Genomic DNA, 25,594 nt, shown 5'->3' with positions numbered 1-25,594 from the left:
CAAAGTTGTTTCACGATGATTATCAATGGCAAAGACGGCGAAAGCGTTGTAATCGCTGTGGCAAAAGTCACGATTTGAAAATCAATAGTGAGTCCACACATTTACATGCGACTTTCTGCTTACTTCAACTCGCAGCTGTTTTCGGTCACGAGTCGCGCGTCGCACAACTCTACGCAGCACGCACTAAAAAAGTAAACGCATACATATTTACTGATATAAACGATGTTATTGTCTATTCGGCGGCGTATTGAAAACGGAATGATTATTCTAAATATAAACAAATTTATTGACCCCCGAACGGCAGTGAATAATTAATGCGACACACGAAAAGTCGAGAACGAGTGATGTTCAAAACGCTGCTAATAATCCTACTGTCGCTTCTTGTTGTGATTGTAATGCACAACTGATCTCAAAATGGATCTTCTGAATCTGCTGCTGCTTATTGTGATATCCGTCTGTGTTGGCATTGTGTTAACGGTTGTCGTGCAATACTATGTGCTCGTGCGCTATTTTAACAAGGGCCCCATTGCTGAAACGCCTAAGAAGCTTAACACTGAGGCTTACAGTTTACCTGAGGTTTTGTTCTCTGTGATTTGCATACATTGTTTATTTCTATATTGACTATAATTTATAGGAGCTGAAGAAGAAACTTGAGTGCAATGAGAATACCAGCTCCAGTCTGCCAATCAGTCTCATGCTGCAGTTTCTGTTTCATGAGCTTCGACACTCTGACAGTATAAAACAATGGCTGTACAAGAAGTTGAGCATGGAATTTGATGAATTATTGACCAAGACTACCATTGGGAAATTTTTTGAAGCTGTTACAGTATGTTTTTTGCTTCATAGAAAATCATATTTCACTAAACATTTTTTGTTTATTATTGCAGATTAGAGATATGCATTTAGGATCACAGTTTCCTGACATAAAAGACATTTCTTTGGATAGCATTAAGTTGGACAAGACAGAGGGCCATATAGACATGCTAAATTTGTCAATTAAATTAGATTATACTGGAAATTTTTTATTGTCTGTTGATGCTAAGATGAAGTTTGGCAAGACAGCTTATTTATCAATAAAAGTGAAGCGTATTAACGGCATTGGGAGATTGCAATTTACAAGACATCCATATACACACTGGTCATTCAGTTTTTTCAATGACCCTCTAATTGAGTTAGCTGTGGAATCTCATTTTCAAGGCAGACAATTACAATCGAATATTACTAATTTGATTGTGAATCAGATTAAGAAGGCTATCAAGAGGAAACATACATTACCAAACTATAAAATCAGGTGTGTAATACAAAATATTAAAGACTTTGAAATAACTAATACTTGTAAATTTCAGATATAAACCATTCTTTGTTAAGACTGATCCCGGTCAGCTTGATGCTGACGATAACGAAATGGTCTCTCACGGCACCCTGGAAGTTTCCCTCGGTGAAATCTCACGTCTTGATGCACCTCCTGATGTAACCAACGTGCATTGCACCTTCACCATCGATACAATCCCCTTCATATGCCTGTATCAAAAGGAAAACTCATTGTGGCTCATGTTGGAGTTAACGCTCACCAAAGTCCGTCAACAGCAGCTAGGGGTTATTTTCAAGCAAGAGACGAACAGTACGGTGACGATTGATAGTGTCACACCGCAAACGCCTGCTTTCCACTCCGGCTTGCGGCAGGGCGACGTCATCCTGGCGATCGAAAATAAAAACATTAGTAATGTGTCACAGATTAGTAAGATAATCAAAGCGATTACTTCGGTGAATATCAGCTTTAAAGTTGAGCGCTGTACCAGTAATTACGTGATGAAAACAACAACTGTACAAACAGGAAATAAGACTGAAGAGAAAACCCCAACGATTTGCGTCAATGATGCAATCAACGATGTTTCTGAAGGTGTAGACGCGGCTGAGAGTTTTGTGATGGTTGACAAAAATGATAAAAGCGATGATTCCGATGGTAAGAAGTCGGCGAAATCAACACGCAGTGAAAAAATGCCGAAAATAATCACGTCCGGTAATGAAAACATGTCCAAATTTGCACAGACGCTTGGAAACTTTGCGTTGCGGAAACGAAAATCGTCAGTTACATCAGAAAAATCGGCAGCTAACAACGGTGAAACGAGTAGTAATAAAAGCACACCGAATCCGAGTTGTCCCAGTACTCCACAGCACGGTTTTAAGCATCATTCGATTTCTCTGCCGACAAATTTCCTGCAGAGTAAAAAACATTCGATATCGGAAGTACCAGAAATTATTCGAACCGACACAGAGGCGCAGGAGTGTGAGAGTTTAGACTTGATTGAAGTGCAGAAGACCGCGGAGTTGCCATTAAAACCATTAATGGATTTTAATGATGAATATTCATTCCAACTGAAGGAGAATGCCAAGTATTTGAATATTAATATCTGGGGGACGAACACGCAGCGTGAGGTTTTGCTTGGGTATGCAAACATTCCGCTGTGTGAGATTCTGAATGCGTGTTGCAGCTCTCTTCTGGGACATTATACAAGAAGTTATTCATTTTTACCGCCGAATAATACACCACCAAATGCGTAAGTTTTAAAAATTTGTTATTTTTCAGAATAATTTTCTTTGAATTTTTGTTTGTTACTAGTCAAAGCCATCCTTTGATGTCCCATTCTGGTTTCGAGCATGTGTTTTGCTATGGAGACATTTTGTTATCTTTTGTGTGGAATCACGACGGCGATGGAAGCTTGAAACGCAAAAATTCGACTGTTTCTGAAGTGGAAGTAAAGCCCACAATGCAAAAAACTAGCATCAACCAACACGATTTTGTCCGTACCCAGTTCCATCGAAGTATTCATTGCGATTTTTGTTCAAAAAAGGTAAATTTTCATTATAAACCAAGTTTAAGGTGAAGTTAATGTAATATTTTGAAGATTTGGCTAAAAGATGCAGTCCAATGCCGGGACTGTGGCATGTGTTGCCATAAAAAGTGCATTAGTAAGTGCCAATTGAGCACCGACTGTGCCCTTGTCGATCGCATGAGTATCAAGAGCGATTCTTCGGATCAACCGGACTTGATAATCGGCGATGTGGCGGATGACAATTACATTGACGAGGAAGCCGGCAACAGCGAAGGAATAAATATTAAACGCGTGAATAGCGTTAATAATCTATCCATTCCAGGTACCGATTTAAAATTACAATAAGGAATTTTCATATTAATTGGTCACGTCACCGTGCGCACAATTTGTACTTGTTCATGTACCATTGTTTCTTTTCTAGGTGCACACATAAATGCATCACAATCGCGCAGCTTGCCGCCATCACCACAGCGCACGCCGAATCGCAAGCACTCGCTCACTGTCACCAATCCGTTTTCTCTTTGTCCCGCAGCGCTGGACGAGATCCAAAACGCGCAGGAATCACACGATGCGGTGAATAAACTGCTCGATCAGATGCTGATCTGCGCGACGGATGAGAATCTCATGGAGAGCGCGCGTGAATCCGGGCGGCAATTGTATGCGACGATGGTGTCAGATGAAAGAATTGAGAAAATCAATGCAATGGTAAGTAGAATTTACTTACTTTGTCCCTATTCGGTAGTGACATTTAATTTTGTTCGTGTTCAGATGGTGGAACTAAAGAAAATGTTTGACATCGTAACGACAGAGCATGCCGACCTAATCAAAAAGTTGAATAACGAAGAAGTTGAGGTGGAGCGTGCAAAACTAGCATTTTTGCTGGGCCAAGCCGACGCCAAGATTCACGGCCTCTCCGTGCTCATGCTACACTACTGCTCTGGCCTGCAACAATCTTAACACTCCCATGCAAACCCTACTCACTCAACTGCAGTGAAGTTTATTTATTTTATCGTTTTGTACATACGGGCGAAACTGGTTGTTTCTATATGTGATCAATTATCAATTATTTTATAATTTACAACTTCAAATCTCTAAATGTTTAGCGGAACACATCACGTTATAGTCTTGTAGACGACCTAGGTGACACTATTGACTAAATATATATTATTTGCAATTCCCTGACAATTTCTCAATTGGTTGTGAAGTATTTAATTTATAAGTGTAAACAGATAGCTGCAGCTAAATTAGGCTAGCTTTTCAAGTTATTTTAGTTATTTTCTTTGTTTGCAATGTAGTGTATGTTACAAAAGCAGTATTATGAAAAGTAGCCAAAAATATGATGATCAAAAATGTATTACATATCAAATTATTGTTTAATTAGCGAATGCCTAATGAAATTGCACTAAAATAAATAAGAATGTGATGATAATATAGATTTAACTAAGTTAATTCCCTTATTTTTTATAATTTTAAGCACGAAGTATAGATACACAGGAAACCGAGCGCCATGTTAAACGTCTGGTCTTGGTCTAGGGAACAGAACATTTGCCGGTAGTGCACGCTACTTTTCCAAACTTACTCGTTTAAATCCTAACGTTGCTGTGGACACGAACCAGTGTCTGTTTATAGATTGATTAAACCCTCAAAACCCCTTAGAAATGCCCAAAAATGACTTAAAAATTGGCATGTCTCAAGGAATTTAAAAACATGCTGTACCATTCAGCCCTCCTGTATAATTCCAAAATAATTCGAGTGTTTTTGATTTAAAATGCTTAGAATTAGAAATTTATTAGCTCAGTTGGGAGAGTGTTAGACTGAAGATCAAAAGGTCTCTGGAAAATTTCGTTTCGGTTGTGGTTTGCAAAATTACACCCTGTATCTCGCGAACTAATAGTCTTTTTTACAGTTTCTCATTGACATGTTAGAGTTAGAGAGTTCCCCTACACGATGCATACATTTCCACTCCCTAGCCCTTCTGAATATGCTCTGAGTATGTAAATATGGTGTGGAAAACACCCTGTATCTTTTGAATTAATTAACTGTTTTAGATTTTCTTATTCCTTCTAAATGCTCTTTAAAAATTGACATCTTTCACAAAATATGAATACATAGTACGGAAAACACCCTGTATCATCTGAACTAATTAAGTTTTTTTGATTTTTTATACCCATGTTAAAGCTCTAGAACTCCTCTACACGACGCATAATTCAATCTTCTACTCCTATTAAAAATACCCTTAAATTCCCTTTAAAAATTGGCATTCTTCAAAAAAATTGAAAACATGGTGTGAAAAACAGTCTGTATCTTGTTAATTAATAAATTTTTGAGAGTTTGTTACTGTCATATTAAAGTTCGAGAGTCTCTCTACACGATGCAAGCATTTTTAATCTTCTAACCCTTCCGCAAGTGCTCTAAAACGCCCTTTAAAAATGGGCATTTAAAAAAAATTAAAAACCTGGTGTGGAAATCAACTTGTATTTCGTGAACTAATTATCTTTTTTAGAGTTTGTTACCGTCATATTAAAGTTCGAGAGTCTCCCTACATGATGCATACCTTTTCAATCTTCTAGCCTTTCCGGAAGTGCCCTAAAACACCCTTTCAAAGTTGGTATTTTTCAAAAAAATTGAAAACATGGTGTGAAAAACACACTGTATCTCATATACTAATTGACTTTTGTGAGTTTGTCACCGTCATGTTATAGTTAAAGAGTTTCTCTATACAGTGCACACTTTTTCAGTTTTATAGCCCTTTTAGAAGTGCTCTAAAATGCCTTTTAAAAATGAGCAATTTTCAAAAAAAATTAAAAACATAGTGTGGAAAACACCCAATATCTCGTGAACTATTTGACTTTTATGAAGTTTCTTTTCCCCATATGAAAGTTAGAGAATTCTTCTACACGACGCATATTATTCCAACCCCCTAACCCTTCCAGAAGTGCCCAAAAATGCACTTCAAAAATAGCTATTTTTATCATATAAATCACCAGTTTTGGTCGAAAAACAGGGTCGAACTTTTTTATTAAATTTTTTTTCGGTAGAAGAACATGGACGAATTTTTTTCTTAAAATTTTTTCGGTCGAAAGACAGGATTGCACTTTGTTCTTAAAATATTTTTCGGTCGAACGGACTATTTTTATCGCATAAATAACCATTTTTGGTCGAAACAAACAGGGTCGAACTTTTTTATTAAAATTTTTTTTGGTCCAAGATCAGAGTCAAATTTTTTTGCTTGAACAACAGAGTCATTCATTTTTTTTTGAAACATTAAATTAAAATTAAAATTAAAAAGGATTTTATTTAATTACTAGTTAACCGGGCAAACGTTGTTTTGCCATGTAAATTATTTCAAGTTTCTAGATAAATTTTAGTGTAGACAAAAAGTAACTTACTTATTATAAAAAATAGGGGTTGGTGATAAGAAACCAAAAATTTAGGGTTGTATGTATATTTTAATGCCACATTAAAAAAATAAAAACAAAAAATTTCGACCAAAATTAAAAAAAAAATTAAGGGTGAACAACCCTTATCACTTAGAGATATGAAGTTACCGATTCTCAGACCTACTGAATACGCATATAAAAATTTTCTTTGAGCGGGATGAAAAATGATTAAATTACTAAAATGGCTATAAAGAAATAGGGGTTGGTGATAAAAAACTAAAAATTTAGGGTTGAATGTATTTTTTAATTCCACATTATAAAAAAAATAAAAACAAAAGAATTTGTCCAAAAATTTTAAAAAAAGTTAAGGGTGAACAACCCTTATCACTTAGGGGTATGAAAAATAGATGTTAGCCGATTCTCAGACCTACTGAATACGCATATAAAGTTTGATAAAAATCGGTAAAGCCGTTTCGGAGGAGTATGGAAACAAACACTGTGACACGCAAATTTTATATATATAGATACAATTTAAACAACTTTTTAGCTAACAGCAGTAAAGATATTTTCTGTAAATCTCATTAAGTGAAATTTGTACGCGCATCGAGACCAAAAACCAAAAACACCCCGATGTTCCGCATCAAATCCTAGATAAGATAGGGGAGAGTAGGGTAATGGGAGTCAGCGGGTAATGGGAGTCACCCATATATCCACGAAACAATAGTTACGAGTAACGCGTAAACGGTGTTCCTACCTCCGTTCTGGCCCCCCAGTGCCACCCCCGACAAATCATGCAAATCGGTGCGTGTATCATTGAGATACGCCAATATTTTATTTTTGAGCTCCGCTGATCTAATTTTACGTCCACGCAAATTAGAAGATAAGTGTCGAATATCTTGCAATATTCGAATCAAACTTTTATATAGTCTTAGTTAAACATTCAAAATCGTGATGTGCAGTTCAGATTACATTAATGTTTTGAAGAAATATTTTTTTTGTTTTTTTTTCACAATATTGCAATTGTGGGCAATGGGAGTCATGCGACTCCCAATGGACGTTTTTGTCTTTAGTCCGCTCTAAATGGCCTATAAAAAGCAATGTGACTTATTTTTCAATAGCCTTCTTGCAGAAACGATACTGCAGGAAAGTAACAAAACTTATGATTCCAATATTGGCACTGATGACTTATGCCAGGGCGATGAGGATGAAGATTTGGAAAACTGATGTCTAATGTGCAACGATTTAAAAAAAAAACAATTAAATGTGGTTCAGATGCACTTCATGTGGGCTATGAGCTCATGTGAAATGCACTGGGTGGGACTTTGCGGAATATTATGTCCGCGATACCTGCTAGATTTCGTTTGATTCCGATTGTCCCCAGGGTGACCACCATTACCCGCATGTCGGTGTAATGGGAGTCAAATCTGTTTTTAAACTTTAATAATATCCAAAATTGATTGTCAAAGTGACTGAAAATTATTTCAAATAATAGGTATTTAAGTAAACAATGCTTATAAGCGATTGCAACAAGTATTTTGTTTATAATTTAAATTATATTTGAGTTCTCCCTTAAGTGACCCCCATTACCCTCTTTTACCTAACATTTAAAAAATTTGAAATATTACATGTGTCTAAATAGGTAAATAGTTTTCCGCCGGGATTTTCTCGGAAAATAATAAAGATAGAAAAGAACTTTCTTCGTTTTGTTCATGCCGTGATATGGATCTATAAAATGGCAAATTTAGTTTTTCCATTTTCCAAAGTTGACCAAAGACCTCTCAAAAAGATCAAGAGGTTAGACTTGACTCCTTTTTGGTCTTAAAAAAAGATTTAATCTAGAAGAAAATGGAAAACGCTAATCGATTGAGTTTTCCAAGGGGATGAAAGATATCAAGTCAGTTTTTCGATAACATCATTAGTTCAGAAAATTAGTAGTAAATTCAAAACTGATCAAATAAAACCACATCCCGATTTTCCTTAAACTTTCCCAATGGAAGTAAGACATTGCCAGGATTCCATTAATCCAGTTTGGTTGACCAATCTTAATTAGTTTTCAAGTTGTTGACTATTTTTAATTATTACAATTATTACTGAGAATCATCTGATGATGCCCACAGGGCGAAACATGTAAAACTCGCAAATAAAATTGTAAAATCCAAGAAAATAACAAATTATTTTAATAAATATTCTTTATAAAATAACTAAAAAACTAATTAAGATAGCGCAACCAAACCAGGATTAATAGATGACTGGCATTGTTTTTCATCAGTTTGGAAAGTTTAGGGTAAATTAGAAAGGTAGTTTTATTTGATCAGGTTTGAAGTTACCACCCATTTTCCAAAATAATGATGTTATCAAAAAACTGACTTGATATCTTTCATCCCCTTGGAAAATTCAAACGATTAGCGTTTTCCATTTTCTTCTAGCTTAAAAAATTTTTTTTTGAGTCCAAAAAGAGTCAAGTGTAACCTTTTGATCTTTTTGAGAGGCCTTTGGTCAACTTTGGAAAATGGAAAAACCAAATCTGCCATTTTATAGATCCTTACCACGGCATGAACAAAATGAAGAAAGTTTTTTTTATTAACTTTATTACTTTCTGAGAAAATCGCGGCGGAAATTTTTTAGGCACATGTTATCTTTCAAATTTTTTAATGTTATCTTGTCTAGGATTTGATGCTGAACATCTGGGTGTTTTTGATTTTTGTTTATCTCTATTAGTTCCTGAGATAATTGACTTTTAAGTCTCAATGCGAGTGCACATTTCACTTAATGAGAACAGGAAATAACCTTACTGCTGTTACGTAAATAGTTGTTTAAATTGTTTAATTAAATAAAATCCATTTTAATTTTAATTTTTATTTTTATTTAATGTTTCAACGAAAAATTTTTAAGAAAAAGGTTCGACTCTCTTGTTCGATCAAAAAAATTATAAGGTAACAGTTCAGCCCTGTTATTCGACCAAAAAAAAATTAAGAAAAAAGTTTGACCCTGTTGTTTGACCGAAAACAATTTTAAGAAAATAAGTTTGACCCTGATCTTCGACCAAAAAAAAAATGTTTTTCGACCAAAATTGGTGATTTATGCGATAAAAATGGCTATTTTTGAAGTGCATTTTAGAGCACTTCTGGATGGGTTAGGGAGTTGGAAAGATATGCGTCGAGTAGGGAAACTCTCGAACTCTAACATGCCGAAAAGAAACTAGGGTGATTTCCACACTATGTTTTCAATGTTTTTGAAAATTGCTCATTTTTAAAGGGCATTTTAGGGCACTTCTAAAAGGGCTATGAAACTGAACAAGTATGCACCGTGTAGTGACCAAACGCAAAAAAAAGTCAATTAGTTTGTGAGATACAGTGTGTTTTTCACACCATGTTTTCAATTATTTTGAAAAATGTTAATTTTTTAAAGGTGTTTTAGGGCACTTCCGGAAAAGCTAGAAGATTGAAAAGGTATGCATCGTGTAGTAGGGAGACTCTCGAACTTTAATATGGCGGTAACAAACTTTAAAAAAGTGAATTAGTTCACGAAATACAAGATGTTTTCCACACCATGTTTTTAATTTCTTTTTTAATTCCAATTTTTAAAGGGCGTTTTAGAGCACTTCCGGAAGGGCTAGAAGATTAAAAATGCTTGCATCGTGTAGAGTGACTTTTGAACTTTAATATGTCAGTGATGAACTCTAAGAAAATTAATTAATTCACATGATACAAAGTGTTTTTCACACCATGTTTCAATTTTTTTGAAGAATGCCAATTTTTAAAGGGAGGGCATTTTTAAAAGAGGTAGATGATTTAATAATAACTAGCTGACCCGGCAAACTTTGTTCCGCCTCGCTTTGCTCTTGTGATTGAGAAGCACGAAATCGAGTCATACTAACACGGCGCTTTTCACGTGCAATTTTTTGTTCTTCTTCAGTCCTTTCATTCGCAATCCTTCGAATCCTAGTTGCATTACGGTTTTGTCAGATAAGGTTTGATCGTTTTGATCGCTGCATGTTGAGTGGGGAAGCTACGAAGCTTCGCACAAAGAAGAGACGGAGAAAACTCGTATAGTATCTTCCAAAGAAGTTTTCACTTCAAAAAGTATCCTACACTTACTAAGTCTTATTCAAACAAACACATCAACCGGGCAACTTCAATCAACACGTACAAACACACGCACGTCTATGCTTAGGGGGAAGCTACGAATCGCACACTCCTCTTTGTGATAAATAGAAAGAGGTAATAGAAAACATTATATTTGTGTGCTCTTTTTCTCCCGTAGGCTAAACCATATAAGCGAATATGTTTGTTTCCTTTTAGTGTCGTTTAGTGTTCCCTAAAGGAGTTTTCACTTCAAAAAGTATCCTAGTAACCTTCTCCAAACAAAAACATCAACCGGTCAACTTCAACCCACACGTACACACATACACACGTCTATGCTACGAAGCATCGCACAAAGAGGAGACGGGGATAATAGAAAACTTTGTATTTGCGTTCTCTTATTCTCCCGCAAGATAATCCATATACGCAAATAAGTTTGTCTCTTCTTAGTGTCGTTTAGTGCCTTTTTAGAAAAGTTTTCACTTCAAAAAGTATCCTATTGCCTTCTCCTGGCCCTAAGCTACCTCTCCACCAATTTTTAGCTAAATTGGATTAGCCGTTCTTTAGTTATAAAGGAGTTAACCAACACGACTTTCTTTTATATATATATATATATATATATAGATGTGTCGTGTAGAGGAGTTCTAAAGCTTTAATATGGTTATAAAAAAATAAAAAAACCCAATTAGTACCTGTATCATGTGTTTTCCATACTATGTTTTCATATTTTGTGAAAAATGTCAATTTTTAAAGTACATTTAGAAGGAATAAGAATATCTAAAACAGTTAATTAGTTTAAAAAAATATACAGGGTGTTTTCTTCACCATTGTTAAAAGGGGTTTTACCATTGTTGGGAATAGTATTTTTAAAGAATCCTTTTCGGAGAGTTATGGAGATCCGTATGTGAGTCCTATTTATCATGCGTGGAATTTAATTGAATTGAAGGATGCAGTAATAATGCAGATTAAGATGTTTTTAAGATACTTCAAGAAAGTCAATTAGTTAATGGGATACGGGGTGTTTTTGACAGCTTCTTTGCAAATGTTTGTAACAACGCTAATTGTGACATGTACTTTAGGGCACTGCCAGTATTGCTTTTGGGGGTGAGGAAATTACTCAAGTGGTAAAGGTAATCATCCTGATATCACTCCTGACCCTTAAATATTAAAAAATTTGGACTATCAGGGAAAATAACAAACAACTGTAGGAATGTTGATACAAATAATAATAATATGGACTTTTGGCAGTTAAATGATAATAATTTAATGAATATAAAACGTGAATGACAGTAAAATCCCCAAAAATATTAAGATTACACAAAATAAGTCAGTTAAATTCTCCGACAACTCCAGCACACCCGACGTCCACAACTTCTAAATGATGACTAATTTAAAAAGGGTGTCCGCCGTCTTTACAGCCCCAATGCCCTTGAAGCGCGCTCACTCGTCTCAAGGCTCTCGAACGCTAGCCGTTCAATCCTACAACTGGTTTAAAAAAAAGCGTCTGTCGTCCCGTTCAATCCTACATAATTCGGCCATCCTGGAGGTGTTCGCCCTCGAACATTGCTCGTCTTTGTCGTCTATCGGACACCACGGCTTAATGTACTCGGCACAGGTACTGGTCAGATTCGCCCCTCATGAATGCCCTCTTTTTCAACATCATAAGTGTCCTTACCCTTTGCCTCAATAATCTTGTACGGGCCTAAGAACTTCGGTTTAAATTTTCCTCCAACTAGCATTTTCGTCTGTTTAATTGCAACTTGGATCTTGGCGATTGCGACTTTTGCCTGTTCTCGTAGAAATTGTCTATTTTCGTCAAATAGCTCTTCATCGGCTTCACGCAGTGCTTCTAAGACAACAATATCTTCTTTCGACAATTGGTTTAAACATCCTTCTTTCTTTCTCATCTTCCTGTTTAATAAAATGCATTTATCGCAGCAATTTATTACTCTTTCTAGCTTTTCCTCTAAGCGTTTAATAAAAAATTCTTCCTCGATTATCTCTTTACATTTAGTTACCCCAAAATATCCTCTTTCATGAACCTTCTTAATTATTTCTGTTTCCATTTCTTCGGGAACAACTAACAGCTCTCTGTCATTCTTTGTCTCTATCAGCTGGTAATCTTCACTCATCTTTCGTACTACTTCTTTCCTCTTCACATCTTTTGTCTCAATTGGCAATATTTCATCTTGCTCCTCTGCTTCGATCGACATGATTGGCAATGCATCGTCGTCTAACGTGTCAAACGTTATCTTTCCTCGTTTAATCGTCATGTTCACGTCGTTTAGAAACTCTCGCCCTAATATAACGTCAAAGTTCTTTTCGTCTGCAACGTAGAATTTACTAGCGTACGTCTTTCCGTCTATCGTCATTGGTAATGTGATATGACCATCTGGTTTTGTCATCCATCCTCCAAAACCTTTTAAAATCTTTGTAGTCCCGTTCAGTTTCGGACTACCTACCTGCTTGTAAATTCTGTACGTCATAATGTTGACTGCGGCGCCTGTGTCAATCAACGCTTCACACTTAATTTCTTCAATCTTTACGTCTTTTACGAACTGTTCAGCATCGCACAGAACAGTTTGGACCTCCACAACTTGACAATCTTTCGCTTTGTGCCCAAACACATTACACTTAAAGCACTTTGGTTCTTTGTGCTTGCATCTTGCTGAAATGTGTCCAACTTCTCCACAGTTGTAGCATGCGTTCTTTATCGTCTTATCTTCCGTCGTATTTATCGTCGTACGTCTGTTTTCTGTCTTTAAGGGCTGTTTTGTCTCTTCCGTCTTATTGCATAGTTTCTCATATATTTTGAGTCTTTCCTTGAACTCCTTAAATTTCTTGCAGCCGTACAGCAGTGTAAGGTTTGGCCCGTCTGGCAATCCCTCAATCACATACTGCATAACCGACTGCTTATCAAGGTTACCTTTATACCCCATTTCTTTCATCACAATCAGATACTCTTGGACTGATTCTCCTTTCAGTATTTTGCGGCTCATCATCTTCTTGTGAACATCTGCACCACTTAACTGGTCGCCAAATTCATCTTTTAATGCGTCTTTTAAATTCCGCCAACTGTTTAGTCCAATTTCACTCTGGACAAACTTCTTAGCTAGACCTTTTACGCATTTTTTTGCAAAAATCAGCTTTTGTAAAGCATTGAGGTTTAACATGTCCGCAATTTCTTCGTACTCTTCGGTCCATGCTTCAATACCATACGCGTCTTCGCCCGTAAATGGTCTAACCATATCCTCAACGTCTCGAAAGGATAAAGTAAACTTTGAATTCGATGTGGATCCTCGTGGTTCGAATTCATCGTCGTCCTCGTATCGTCTTCTCAATTTCTTCTTCTCCTCGCAGACTTTGATGCTGCTCTTCTTACGTCTTTGGCTTCTTCTTGATTGATCGTCGTCTTTAATTTTGGCACGGCTATCCAAATTCTTTCGATCACAAGAACGAAGCATTTTTCGTCTTAAATGTTGTAAAGTCACGTCGTCGTCAGTATCTTCATCGTCGTCGTCGTTCTCGTCGTCGTCCTTGTCGTCTTTCTCGTCGTCGTCGTCGTCTTCTTCTTCATCGTCGTCGTCGTCGTCTTCCTCGTCGTTTGAGTCATCTTCGGGTAGCTGGTACGTCTTCAAGTTGTTCAAGTCTCTGAGCACTTCACACACGCGATCACACATCTCGTCTTTATTTCCACTGTCGTCAATGTCTAACATGTTGCACGCGGTTGTTAACTTCTTCACTGAGAATTTCTCGTAAATTCTCCTTCGTAATTGTTCATACTCTTCTGAGTTTTTGGTGAAACCGAAACCCGAAAAAGTGCGTACAAATTTACGATTCATTCGCGGCGCAACAACATCAAATATTACTTCATGCATCAATCTCAGTGAACTCGCGGGTGCATTATCAATCTGTTTCGCGGCACGCGGATTGTCGTGTAAACAGTTGATCTCCATCTTTTCCTCACTTTTTGCTCACGGCTGCAACTTTTGGCTTCTTTGCGACTTCGTTACGTCGTTACTTCGTTACACTGTTAATCGTCGTTATCGTCTATGTTCACTCACACACTCAATGTTCATAGAAAGTCTTTCGGTTGAGCCTTCAGATTTTGCAGCAAGTCCTTAGGTTTAGCCTCCAGATGTTGTAGTCAGTCCATAGGTTGAGCCCCCAGATTTTGTAGGAATGTTGATACAAATAATAATAATATGGACTTTTGGCAGTTAAATGATAATAATTTAATGAATATAAAACGTGAATGACAGTAAAATCCCCAAAAATATTAAGATTACACAAAATAAGTCAGTTAAATTCTCAGACAACTCCAGCACACCCGACGTCCACAACTTCTAAATGATGACTGATTTAAAAAGGGTGTCCGCCGTCTTTACAGCCCCAATGCCCTTGAAGCGCGCTCACTCGTCTCAAGGCTCTCGAACGCTAGCCGTTCAATCCTACAACTGGTTTAAAAAAAAGCGTCTGTCGTCCCGTTCAATCCTACACAACAATTGTTTTGGTGAGGCACCATTCCTACCGCTGCCATTGTCCGGCGCCGATGATAATCTCTACAGTCCTGCCACCAGCTGCACCAATACAGTGGATGGCATCAGTGATGTGAGCCCAACCTTAGATAAATTTGGGCTGCAGGACATGGAGAAGACTCTTGTGGACGCCAAGTTCATTGCTCAGCACGTCAAGAACAAAGACAAGTTCGAGAACGTCGAGGAAGACTGGAAGTAGGTACGTCGCGGTGGTGCTGGATCGACTCTTCTTGTGGATATTCGCGCTAGCATGCGTTATCGAAACGGGGATGATTATCTTCAAAGCGCCCTCGCTATACGACACTGCAAAACCTATCGATATTCAAATCTCAAAAGTGGCCAAGAAAAAATTGGCATTGCTCAGAATGGAACCGGAAGAATTGTCAGAATTAATAAACTGAATGGATAATAAGCGTATTGAAACGTAAATGACGAATAATTGAGTACTTCCAAAATGTTAATAATAAATGTTAATTGTTAACAAAGTAGTTGCTGGCGTAATTGATGATTGAACACGAATGGTACGGGCGATGATTTTCATTTGATCGAAATATTAATTGAATAATAAGTACTGACTGTAGAATTGTTGCTATTAGTAATGTACTTTTATCGAACGAACGAACGAAATAAATTTTTTGAATTTAACATTAATTTTAACGCTAACTTGGTGTTTTTATTTATTATCCAAGCCAACTGTTAATTTATCATTAAAATACTAAAATAGCTAAAGTATTCTTTACTTTTATTTATTTTAATTTATTTATTTTTTTTGTTATCTTTAGAAGTTTCTGTTTATTGCTTATGATTAATTCATTTAAAATTTGCATTTCTATATCCAGTTATAATTTGTGAATCATAGATGACTCTAGCTACACCAAAAAACCGTTTCTACTGTAGTTGAAAAAGGCTGAACAACACAACTAGTCGCATTCTTGTTTAAAATTAAAAAACCGCTCGCGGCGTCTGGTCTCCAACGTGCTCGCTGCGCGTGTTTGCGACAGTTAATTCATAAACTTAAATTATTCAGTGCCAGCATGGCGGAGAATTCCCAGTCTTACACCAATTGGAGAAAATCACAAAGAACAGACGCAAAAATTTTAACTCATGAGTGCGGAATATTCGGAGCAATTTTCAATGAATCCACCGCCGATTCAGAAGCCGCCCAACTTATTTTGGTCGGCACCGAGGCTCTCCAACATCGGTAAACTCCTAACGACTTAAGTAAGTTCACAATTTTGATTTAACTCATTACTTAGCGGCCAGGAGTCCGCTGGGATTGTAACCAGCGATGGTTCCAACCACTTCCACATCCAGAAAGGCATGGGCCTCGTGCGGAATATTTTCAACAACGAGAATGTGAGAAAACTGTCTGGTTTCATGGGCATAGGCCACACGCGCTATTCAACCTCTGCGGCATCCGAACAAGTAAACTGCCAGCCTTTCGTCGTGCATTCCATGCACGGCTCTCTTGCAGTGGCACATAATGGTGAGCTAGTAAATTGTGCATCATTGAGGAAACAAGTACTTGATAGAGGTGTGGGTCTATCAACTCATAGTGACAGTGAGTTGATAACTCAAGCACTATGTTTAATTCCACCTGATGGTGAAGTGAATGGCCCTGACTGGCCAGCAAGAATTAAACACCTGATGCAATTGGCTCCGTTGAGTTATTCTGCATTGATTATGCTCAAGGATCGAATTTTCGCCGTCAGAGATTCATTCGGTAATCGCCCGCTGTGTCTCGGTGAAATAATGGCGGCTGACGGGGAAACAGTAGACGGTTGGGCGATTTCTTCCGAATCATGCGCGTATTTACATCCGATGCGGTATCAGCGTGAAGTACTTCCCGGCGAAATATTAGAACTCACCAGACAGGGGATTAAATCCATCGATATCATTCCCGGCATTAAAAACGCATTCTGTATTTTTGAGTATGTATACTTCGCTCGCCCTAACAGCATCTTTGAAGGGCAGGAAGTTTATCAAGTACGTTTACGTTGCGGTGAACAACTAGCTCAAGAACATCCTGTTGAAGCTGATGTAGTAGGCTCAGTTCCGGAATCAGGCAACGCTGCAGCGCATGGTTATTCAAGACAATCAAAAATCCCATTCGGGGAACTCTTAGCAAAAAACAACTACGTTGGACGTACATTCATTCAACCGAGTAATCGCCTCAGACAACACAACGTGGCATTGAAATTCAGTCCGATATCCAGCAATGTCCGCGGGAAGCGAGTTATTCTCATCGACGACTCAATTGTTCGAGGAAACACAATCGGGCAGATTATTCGACTTTTAAGAAAAGCTGGCGCGACTGAAGTGCATATTAGAGTCGCCAGTCCGCCATTGCATTACCCATGCTACATGGGTATTAATATTCCTACTAAACAGGAATTGATTGCAAATACTTTGGATTCCAAGGAACTTGCCGAGCAAGTAGGCGCAGATAGTTTGGAGTATTTAAGCGTGCCGGGACTTGTTGCTGCTGTCAAGAAGGACATCAAGCCAATGAATGGTCACAAAATCGGACATTGCACTGCTTGTCTTACCGGCGATTATCCCGGTGGACTTCCAGACGATTTAGAGTGGTAAGGATTTCGTTTACACGTTTCAAGTATTAATGAATCTCAAACGTGGTTCAAAACAGTTCTATAACAAGTATTATAGCAAGTATTTTCAATTTGTATTAGATTATAATCTCTAAACTTTAACAGCTACTGTTAAATCAATATAATCTGTTTCATTTAGATAAAAGTCTATGAATTCAATCACTATTTGTTCGCCCTACTTTAGTTTGATTTTATGTAGCTTCAACTTGAAGCCCAAGATCTCGGATAATACTCCTGAAAGAGCCGATAATATCACCACTTTTGTGATATTGTACAGCACAGGATTTGCTGAGAGGCCTAATATTTTGAATTGGCTTTCCAGTTCCTAAACAAATGAAACAATTACATAATTATCAACACTACTATAAATATAAATATAAATAGAAGTTTACCTTGAGTAAATCAGCTGCCAGTTTTAATACGCTGTTTGCCACCATAAGTTCCTCCTTCTTATGCGGTTTCTGTTCAATCTGCAGGTACAGATTGATTTGTTCTGTGATGAGCACCGACAAGTTGCGATATTTTTTATTAATTTTCACACCCAGGATGAGAAATCGTAGAATTAGAGTTCCAAGTCCAATACTCCAGATGAGTATCTCAAGATTATACTGCGAGTTTAAGACGAATGTGTCTTTCAGTGACTCCATGCAAATGATGGATAAGAGAAGTAGCGTTGTAATAAAGGTTGCTGAGACTATCACTTCGACAGAGCGTTGCGGGCCTCTTTTCTTGAGATACGAACGCACTGATAACCAAGTTATAATGTTACGTACTTTATTAAGGCGAAAATGTGGAAGGTCGGATTTTCTAGCGCGGCGCGAGGATGTGAGATGTGAGAATAATTTGGCGTAAAGGAAACGCTGTTTAAACGTGCGTTCGGCCACTGAGAGAAGGAAAAATAGGAAGAAACCAATGACAAAACGTTCGATTGCAGCAATAAGCATTATTAAACTTTCCCTAAAACAGAAAAATATTAAAATTAACGATATTATTCGATTACAACTCGATAAACTTACAAATACGTCCCAAAAAATGCCGCAAAAATCTCCGAAGTTGGTTCCGTAAATTTTGTCATTACTAAATGACCAATCTGCACGACTGTCACCTGCAGTTCATCCTCTGAAGATGTATCTATCGCCTTATCACAAAACCGACACAATAACGGCAGAATCGAAATGATAGTTGTAATAAACATGCCCACATAGAAACAATCCGTATTCCCGGGCATTGTCTCCACACGTGCGATAATCACAGAACTGATCTCCACTACAGAAAGGTCTGCTTTTTTGATTTCTTTGCGGTCCCATATCGTGCAACTCACCCGCCCGGATGGCCCACAATATGGACTTAGAATAGAATTAGTAGGTGCGTCAATATCATACTGTCCGTCTGATTCAGACAGCTCCGAACTATAACTGCACTCTTCGCTGTTTGTAGTCAACCCGATTGGTATCCATTCATTCCCGGAGGTTTGTGGATCTACATGTCCACTTGTGACTGTGTCCGGTGAGGAAATCGTTTCGCATTCGCCTTCCTCGTCTGTATCACATGTACTTTCCAAACGTTGTTTACTTGCTAATAAATTACAAGCGGATAAACCAACGAAGATTCCGTTTGAATGGTCGAAAATGTCATTTTGTGAGGCGGTGCGCGGTAGGTGTGGAGCAGGCACCTCGATGGCAACTGATTGATCACTGTCGGAATCAGTCCGGTGCTGGTAAATACTGGAGTATCTAATTTCGGGAGCTGACTGCCTCCGTCTTAGAGGTAAGGAATGCACCCACTCATTACAGCGTATACCAGAGCTTTTCGAAGTTGAAGCTTGTTGCAAGGGCGACTTATCCAAGTCGCCAATGTCACTGGGACTGGAACCATAACCGTTTAGGCTCTCGAAGCCGTCATCATCCACGACTTTGCTCTTATCGCGTCTATTTCTAATTTTATTTCTAGTTCTTGATAACATCGATTCGCCCTTAGTCTTATTAGGTATTATCACTTCGTTTTCTTGGAATAAAACATTTTTATCAGATCGTAAGGCGCGCGTACGCTTTGTTCCATCAGATTTTGTTTTGCGCGATTTTCGTATACCGCGACGCTTGTAGTTTTTCTTGACTGCCGTTGCAACATGCTCTACATCTGGGCCAGGATTAGTTGCAACTATTTGTGAATGTACAAAACTAAATATCCAGATCATTAGCAATGGAACGACGAATTCCGACACTGGAATATTCTTGAATATCAAATAATAATTGTTAGTTTGAGAATAGTAAAGTATTTTTTTAATGAAACAAGCATATATACTACTTACATACCAAATCTTTTGAGTGATAAGAATAAATCCCAATGTTTAACAACTGTAGTAGATAGAGAAACAAAAGAGCAAGAAATATCTTGCCTGATGTTTGTCTCACCCACCATCTTGAGTAGAGTGGCAGAAAAACTATCCTCAATATAGATAGTCTAAAAACTGTACAAAACCCATGTTTTGGTTTTGCTTTTGTAAAGGAAGATCCTGTAAAAAGGAGTATATAAAACTAGGTCAACAATTCAAGGTGAATGTGACATGTGAAATGATGAAAAGCTTATGAAACCCACCTCTGACAAGGTCCAAGTCAATCAGATCAGTTTTGGGTTTTGCTGTCTTCAGCTGAATATTATTCAAGCCATGCAAAATGCGTTGTTCAATTGTTTTCTCCCATTGTTGCTTGTCATAGGTGCCTATTTTCTTTTGATACCTTTTGTTATTGAAACAAGATTTGTTTTGTAACCAGTGTAAGTTATAAACTGTAATTTGCTAGTTACTCACCAAGAAAGTGAATCTTCAATGCCCATTGAATTGGTAGAAAACATATCCGTTAGTGAGGCATCGCTGTTGAATTTCGGCTGTGCTACAAAGTTTTCAAAGCGCGAGTGTGTCGGTCACAGCTGTTTCGTGCCTATGATCATATTTCCATTGATTACAATTTCCGAATGTTTCGTGTAGTCAGTTCGACCATGAACTTTTCCCGTGCAGTGCTACCATCTACGTCGTAAAATATATTTAAAAAAGTTTTATCTTCAAAAATGGTAAATTTAACGTTATGATAGATTATTATAAATGATATGTTTTTTAAATACATTTTTATGTTTATTCCAACAGTTCAGCGCAATATAAATATTGCAATAAGAAGATTAGTTTGCACGATTCCCGTTAGGAGCGCTCAGATCATTAGTGATTTTGTCTGACAGTTTTCGTGTGTCGTCCTGTGTCCTTAGATCGTTAGAAAATTTGTGATGATTTTGTGAAATTAATTGGATTCAAGCTAAGTTTACGCCGAGAAACAAAGCAATAGCTGACAAGGTATGTTGATGCATTCGTGAGCAATGCGCTGCGTTTTTTTCTCTCGCAAGTGAAACGCATTTGGATCACAGACAGTGAGGTATGTCGTGTGGTTGTCCTCTGACGTTGACACACGCCAATTTTTTCATTAAATACACAATTAGGCTATCAATAGCGCTTGATTAGTTGCTGTGTCCGACACCAATTGTTTCGATACGTTAATGTGCTTGCGACTTTGGCTCGCAGCTGAAATTCTTGGGCGTTTTAAAGCAGTGCAAGTGCTTACATCGGATCTAACCTCAAAGTGTGCTCGTTTCAGATGTCTGGATCAGCGCATAAGCATCGCTACAAAAATCCAACGCTCGACTCGGCGGAACTGCGCCGCCGGCGAGAAGAAGAGGGCCTTCAGTTGCGCAAGCAGAAACGCGAGCAGCACCTCAACAAACGGCGCAATGTCAATTGCGCCCTGTTACCAGAAGATAATGATTTACAGGTACCATTTAAACATGTTATATATATATTTAATGGTATTTTATATGATTTTTCATTAGTTGGATGGAGAAATGCTGCCTCCAGAGGCGCCAGTCATTACACCAGAAATGGTGCAGGATCTGTACAGTTCTGATGTTAGGGATCAGCTCAGTGCTACAGAGAAATTTAGGAAATTACTTAGCAGAGAACCAAATCCTCCAATTGATGAAGTGATTAGTACTGGGATTGTGCCGAAGTTTGTCTCGTTTTTAAAATATTCCAGCAACTCTGTTCTCCAAGTAAGTTTATTAATTTTTTCAACTTGGATTTATTTATCATTGATAATTCATAAAGTTTGAAGCTGCGTGGGCGCTGACGAACATTGCCTCCGGCACATCTCAACAAACGCGGATGGTGATCGACGCAGGTGCAGTGCCGATCTTTATTCAACTGCTGAACTCTGAGCATGAGGACGTACGAGAGCAAGCAGTCTGGGCGCTGGGTAATATAGCCGGGGATTCCCCTGAATGCCGCAATCATGTATTGGACTCTGGTATTCTGCCGCCGTTATTAGTTCTTCTTGGCAAGTCAACTAAGTTAACCTTGACGCGCAATGCTGTCTGGGCGCTCTCGAATTTATGCCGGGGTAAGAATCCACCGCCGGATTTCTCGAAAGTGAGTCCAGCGTTACCGGTCCTTGCGAGGTTGTTGTTCCACAACGATCCTGACGTTCTGTCGGACTCTTGCTGGGCGTTGAGTTACCTCTCCGATGGCCCCAATGACAAAATTCAGGCTGTCATTGACGCCGGTGTTTGCAGACGATTGGTTGAGTTACTAACGCATGCGCAGCCCAATGTTGTGTCTGCAGCTCTACGCGCTGTGGGTAATATTGTCACTGGGGATGATATTCAAACGCAGATTATTCTTAATTGTGGCGCGTTGCCGTGTCTTTACCAATTGCTGAGCTCGTCGAAGGAGACTGTGAAGAAGGAGGCGTGTTGGACGCTCAGTAATATTACAGCCGGTAATCGGCAGCAGATACAGGCTGTATTGGACGCGAATATTTTCCCTATTCTGATTGACTTGATGACCAAAGCTGACTTTAAGACGAGGAAGGAGGCGGCCTGGGCGATTACAAACGCGACTAGCGGCGGCACACCAGATCAGATACGTTATTTGGTTAATGAGGGTTGTATTAAACCGCTCTGCGAACTTCTTACCGTGATGGATATCAAGATTGTTCTAGTTGCGTTGAATGGGCTCGAGAATATTTTGCGTCTTGGTGATCAGGATGCAAAGAATCTACAAACGGGGATTAATAAATATGCTGTTTTAGTTGAGGAATGTTACGGTAAGGATCTCTTTACAACGAATATTTGAAGATTTCCATGAATGAAAATGAATTTTTGTTTGTTTAGGTTTGGACAAAATTGAATTTTTGCAAGCGCATGAAAATATGGAGATATACCAGAAGGCGTACGATATCATTGAACACTTCTTCGGTGTAGAGGGCGAAGATGGTCGGGTGGCTCCTTCCGTTGATCCCGAACAGCAACAGTATAATTTCAGCCCCGATCAGTCGGTGCCCATGGGCGGTTTTCAATTTTAAAACGTGGCACCAATTGTAAAAGTTACGAGTGTTAATTGCGACAGGATTTAATTGTGCTAAATCAAACAAAAAATTAAGTAATTTATGGCCAGCAATTTAAAATTCGTAACTTGCCAGTGTGCGAAGCGCGAATTACACGTTTGTATATTTATCTCTTAACCACACACAACAAAAAGCAAAACACTTACACTATGAACCTAGTTGTCAGCAAGAGGTATTGTTCAGTTGTTCTCTCAGTTTTTTAAATGTATTCTTCAACGTACTATTGAATGCCAATTTTCTACACTTGCGCTGGAAATTAATTAATTTCAAAATTCAACTAGCTAAAAATGACTAAAACTTGTGGTAGATGGGAAGTGAGATAAACGGTTTTTGTTTATATAGCGTAAATATGAATATTATGAAATGTTTGATTAGGCAATAACTTCGTGCAGTGTAAATTCATGCCTATTTTCCCCCTCAATCTTGATTTGTTTATAGTTTGTACAATAAGTTAATAAAATGTTAAATTAATTAAAGCGATAGCATTTTATTTTACATTTTTATTTTCTTTATGATAAGGATGCCTTTTTGATTCTTTAAATATTCAATGCCCGAAAATGACAATCAACGAAGCAATCTAGAAAACATGGTATGGATAATACTTTGGATCTTCTGAACAAAGTCACTTATTTGACATTCACAAGTTTAAGAGACCCTTTATATTATGCATGCCCTTCGAACTCCCTACACCTTTAAGAAGTGCGCCAAAATGTGCATAAAAGTTGATAATTTTTTGAATATTTAATTCTACGTTGAATATTTACTTAACATTTTTCCTAGCTTTGTTGCTAATTTTAATTAATGTTTTTACATGTCACTAAGGCCTTAACGTAAAATTGTGTTACTGGTATCTGATTCAGAATTAAATATACTTTCAGAATCCGAAATCAGAATTTAAAAAGTCCAATTTTTAAGTTTTAAGCATAAAAAAGAGTTATCTTTTGCCTTTTTAGGACGAAATCTTTTATTTCAGCAAATGCAGGTTTTGTTATAATTGGAATTTTTATATTCTGATTTTGGATTCTGAAAGTATATTTACTTTTGAAGCGGATGCCAGTAACATAATTTTATGATAAGGCCTTATTGTCATGTAAAAACAATTTCTTTATTAAAATTCTCATATGATACATGTACACACAGTGCTATGGCATGATGCTACACCGTAGGGCCACTTTTTACCTACGTTCTGGCATCACTGATTCACAACGCACTTTAGCACAGCAGCTAGGTGTGTGTTTGGTGCGGTGGGGTAATTGTGGCCTTGTATGGGAATGGAAGGTCACTTTTACTTCGCAATTTGAATAAAAGATTGCACCACGCATTCCATAGACCAAATATCTACAATGATTTATTTTCTATTTGGTTTTAGTTCTTTCGAGTTCACTTCATGCAGTTTGCCTTTTTGTGATAAGATACCTTTTTGAATGTTGGTGAAATGTCTTGCGCGGCGAGCACTTCTAAACATTGATTAATGTATTGGCCTTTTATGTTGTTGAAATTTTTCATTTATTGTTAATAATAAAATTTGTACAGGCAAGTTCAGGCCCTGTAATTATACATTTCTAACAACATTACTATTTGAAGCATTTAAAATTTGATTATATTTGATGCACCTTTGTCCAATTTAATATACCTATGTCAAATAAGTAATTATGAGCTGATTTTTATTTCATGCTGTAAACACAGATAATGCGAATAGTCCGCAGACTTCAACAACAACAACCCACATAACAACATTATATAAAATTGTGACTTCAACGGAAATCGCAATCAGTTTGTTGTTATTCACTGAAACTGCAAATATGAAACCTCATTTTCCAGTGCTGCTTGTGCTGCTCATACAAATAATTTGTTTAGTAAAAACAAAAAAATGCCCTAATGGAGATAACATCTACGGTAATATCATCCCGAAAAATACATAAATGTATGAAAATATATTTCAGAATGGGGAATAAGCGCCGACGGCAAGAAAGTCGCTGTGAGCGAACATAATAAATATCGACGTGCAATCATGGACGGGAAGGTTCCAGGCCAACCGAAAGGGAAAAATATTCTCACGATGACCTACGATGATGAGTTGGGAAAGAAAGGTCAACTTGTGTCAAAAACATGCAAAATGCAACATGTTATTGCTAGCGACAGTAATTTGACCAAAAACAATTAGATGAATACATTAAATGACGAATACACTGATTTGTAGATAGGTGGAGACACGTTGGTCAAAACTTGTTTATTTCATGGAACAGTGTTAAGTCATGCGATCAAAACTGGGCTGAAGCAATCAGATATTGGTATACGGAGTATAAATTATATAAATATCCGAATCGACCTAGTGCAGCAACTGGCCATTATACTCAAGTAAAATTTTAGACATAAATTTAGAATATTTTATTCGACAAAAAAACATTTTTAGTTGGTATGGCATGACTCATCAAAAATAGGCTGTGATTTTATTTGTTTCTATGATAGTACTAAACCACAATATCCATACGCCAGGTTGTATACTTGCAATTATGGCCCAGGGTACGTAAATTCATATGCAAAACAAAAAAAAAATATATTTTTTAATTATTGTGATTTTAGTGGAAACATTATTGGTTTAGCTCCGTATGCTTTAGCATAAAATCTCAACCATCTATTTACTTACCTCAAATATGAACAAAATAAATGAATCTACGTTTGCAATCTGAATTTGATTTTCTCTTTTTAT

The 25,594-nt window shown here is 37.5% G+C and overlaps 5 protein-coding genes across 6 annotated transcripts; 4 read left to right on the top strand and 1 right to left on the bottom strand.

The window, feature by feature from the left end:
* The first annotated feature begins 103 nt into the window (after positions 1 to 103).
* On the top strand, positions 104 to 4,263 carry Pdzd8 (PDZ domain containing 8). Of its 2 annotated transcripts, none has more exons than XM_065300698.1 (8): positions 104 to 576; positions 635 to 826; positions 888 to 1,291; positions 1,347 to 2,558; positions 2,621 to 2,852; positions 2,907 to 3,156; positions 3,367 to 3,539; positions 3,603 to 4,263. In XM_065300698.1, the coding sequence occupies exons 1-8, from the start codon at positions 415 to 417 to the stop codon at positions 3,789 to 3,791; spliced, it is 2,814 nt and encodes a 937-aa protein (XP_065156770.1). In that variant the 5' UTR covers positions 104 to 414; the 3' UTR covers positions 3,792 to 4,263. The 2 variants fall into 2 exon arrangements, with proteins under 2 accessions (XP_065156770.1, XP_065156769.1); XM_065300697.1 differs by having other exon boundaries at positions 107 to 576; positions 3,256 to 3,539.
* Positions 4,264 to 15,754: 11,491 nt separating this feature from the next.
* Positions 15,755 to 17,602, top strand: LOC135790152 (amidophosphoribosyltransferase-like). Its single transcript, XM_065300214.1, has 2 exons — positions 15,755 to 16,035; positions 16,091 to 17,602. The coding sequence occupies exons 1-2, from the start codon at positions 15,869 to 15,871 to the stop codon at positions 17,424 to 17,426; spliced, it is 1,503 nt and encodes a 500-aa protein (XP_065156286.1). The 5' UTR covers positions 15,755 to 15,868; the 3' UTR covers positions 17,427 to 17,602.
* Positions 17,496 to 20,579, bottom strand: phtf (putative homeodomain transcription factor). The gene is made up of 6 exons (XM_065300212.1): positions 20,250 to 20,579; positions 20,039 to 20,178; positions 19,756 to 19,955; positions 18,460 to 19,673; positions 17,836 to 18,400; positions 17,496 to 17,768 (listed from the first exon to the last, which is right to left on the bottom strand). The coding sequence occupies exons 1-6, from the start codon at positions 20,291 to 20,293 to the stop codon at positions 17,619 to 17,621; spliced, it is 2,313 nt and encodes a 770-aa protein (XP_065156284.1). The 5' UTR covers positions 20,294 to 20,579; the 3' UTR covers positions 17,496 to 17,618.
* Positions 20,580 to 20,625: 46 nt separating this feature from the next.
* Positions 20,626 to 23,360, top strand: LOC135790151 (importin subunit alpha-7-like). Its single transcript, XM_065300213.1, is given in 5 exon segments — positions 20,626 to 20,783; positions 21,082 to 21,344; positions 21,346 to 21,532; positions 21,588 to 22,584; positions 22,652 to 23,360. Coding segments are annotated over 4 exon segments (1,638 nt in total). The 5' UTR covers positions 20,626 to 20,783; the 3' UTR covers positions 22,843 to 23,360.
* A 1,238-nt stretch (positions 23,361 to 24,598) lies between these two features.
* On the top strand, positions 24,599 to 25,575 carry LOC135790275 (CRISP/Allergen/PR-1-like). The gene is made up of 5 exons (XM_065300458.1): positions 24,599 to 24,780; positions 24,828 to 25,025; positions 25,085 to 25,242; positions 25,298 to 25,407; positions 25,468 to 25,575. Exons 1-5 carry the CDS (start codon positions 24,687 to 24,689, stop codon positions 25,505 to 25,507), a joined length of 600 nt encoding a protein of 199 aa, XP_065156530.1. The 5' UTR covers positions 24,599 to 24,686; the 3' UTR covers positions 25,508 to 25,575.
* The last annotated feature ends 19 nt before the right edge of the window (positions 25,576 to 25,594 follow it).

This window comes from Atheta coriaria, unplaced genomic scaffold, assembly GCF_025399875.1.
Source record: "Atheta coriaria isolate IRGN ID8LTWV9N9 unplaced genomic scaffold, Caltech_Dcor_3.1 hic_scaffold_4_pilon, whole genome shotgun sequence".
Classification (NCBI taxonomy): domain Eukaryota; kingdom Metazoa; phylum Arthropoda; class Insecta; order Coleoptera; family Staphylinidae; genus Dalotia; species Dalotia coriaria.
The sequence above is the reverse complement of the archived record's forward strand: the minus strand, read 5'-3'. Positions and strand labels throughout refer to the sequence as shown.

What these genes read in the sequence shown, in the direction of transcription:
- Pdzd8 (XM_065300697.1), top strand. Translation starts at nt 415, where the DNA reads ATGGATCTTCTGAATCTGCTGCTGCTTATTGTGATATCCGTCTGTGTT. An exon ending in TAATAATCTATCCATTCCAG is followed by an intron (nt 3,157 to 3,255) that starts GTACCGATTTAA and finishes TTTCTTTTCTAG; the next exon opens with GTGCACACATAAATGCATCA. An exon ending in TTGAGAAAATCAATGCAATG is followed by an intron (nt 3,540 to 3,602) that starts GTAAGTAGAATT and finishes GTTCGTGTTCAG; the next exon opens with ATGGTGGAACTAAAGAAAAT.
- LOC135790152 (XM_065300214.1), top strand. Translation starts at nt 15,869, where the DNA reads ATGGCGGAGAATTCCCAGTCTTACACCAATTGGAGAAAATCACAAAGA. An exon ending in ACCGAGGCTCTCCAACATCG is followed by an intron (nt 16,036 to 16,090) that starts GTAAACTCCTAA and finishes CTCATTACTTAG; the next exon opens with CGGCCAGGAGTCCGCTGGGA.
- phtf (XM_065300212.1), bottom strand. Translation starts at nt 20,293, where the DNA reads ATGTTTTCTACCAATTCAATGGGCATTGAAGATTCACTTTCTTG. An exon ending in CTTATCACTCAAAAGATTTG is followed by an intron (nt 19,674 to 19,755) that starts GTATGTAAGTAG and finishes TTGATATTCAAG; the next exon opens with AATATTCCAGTGTCGGAATT. An exon ending in TGGCAGCTGATTTACTCAAG is followed by an intron (nt 17,769 to 17,835) that starts GTAAACTTCTAT and finishes TCATTTGTTTAG; the next exon opens with GAACTGGAAAGCCAATTCAA.
- LOC135790275 (XM_065300458.1), top strand. Translation starts at nt 24,687, where the DNA reads ATGAAACCTCATTTTCCAGTGCTGCTTGTGCTGCTCATACAAATAATT. An exon ending in ACATGTTATTGCTAGCGACA is followed by an intron (nt 25,026 to 25,084) that starts GTAATTTGACCA and finishes ACTGATTTGTAG; the next exon opens with ATAGGTGGAGACACGTTGGT. An exon ending in ACTTGCAATTATGGCCCAGG is followed by an intron (nt 25,408 to 25,467) that starts GTACGTAAATTC and finishes TTGTGATTTTAG; the next exon opens with TGGAAACATTATTGGTTTAG.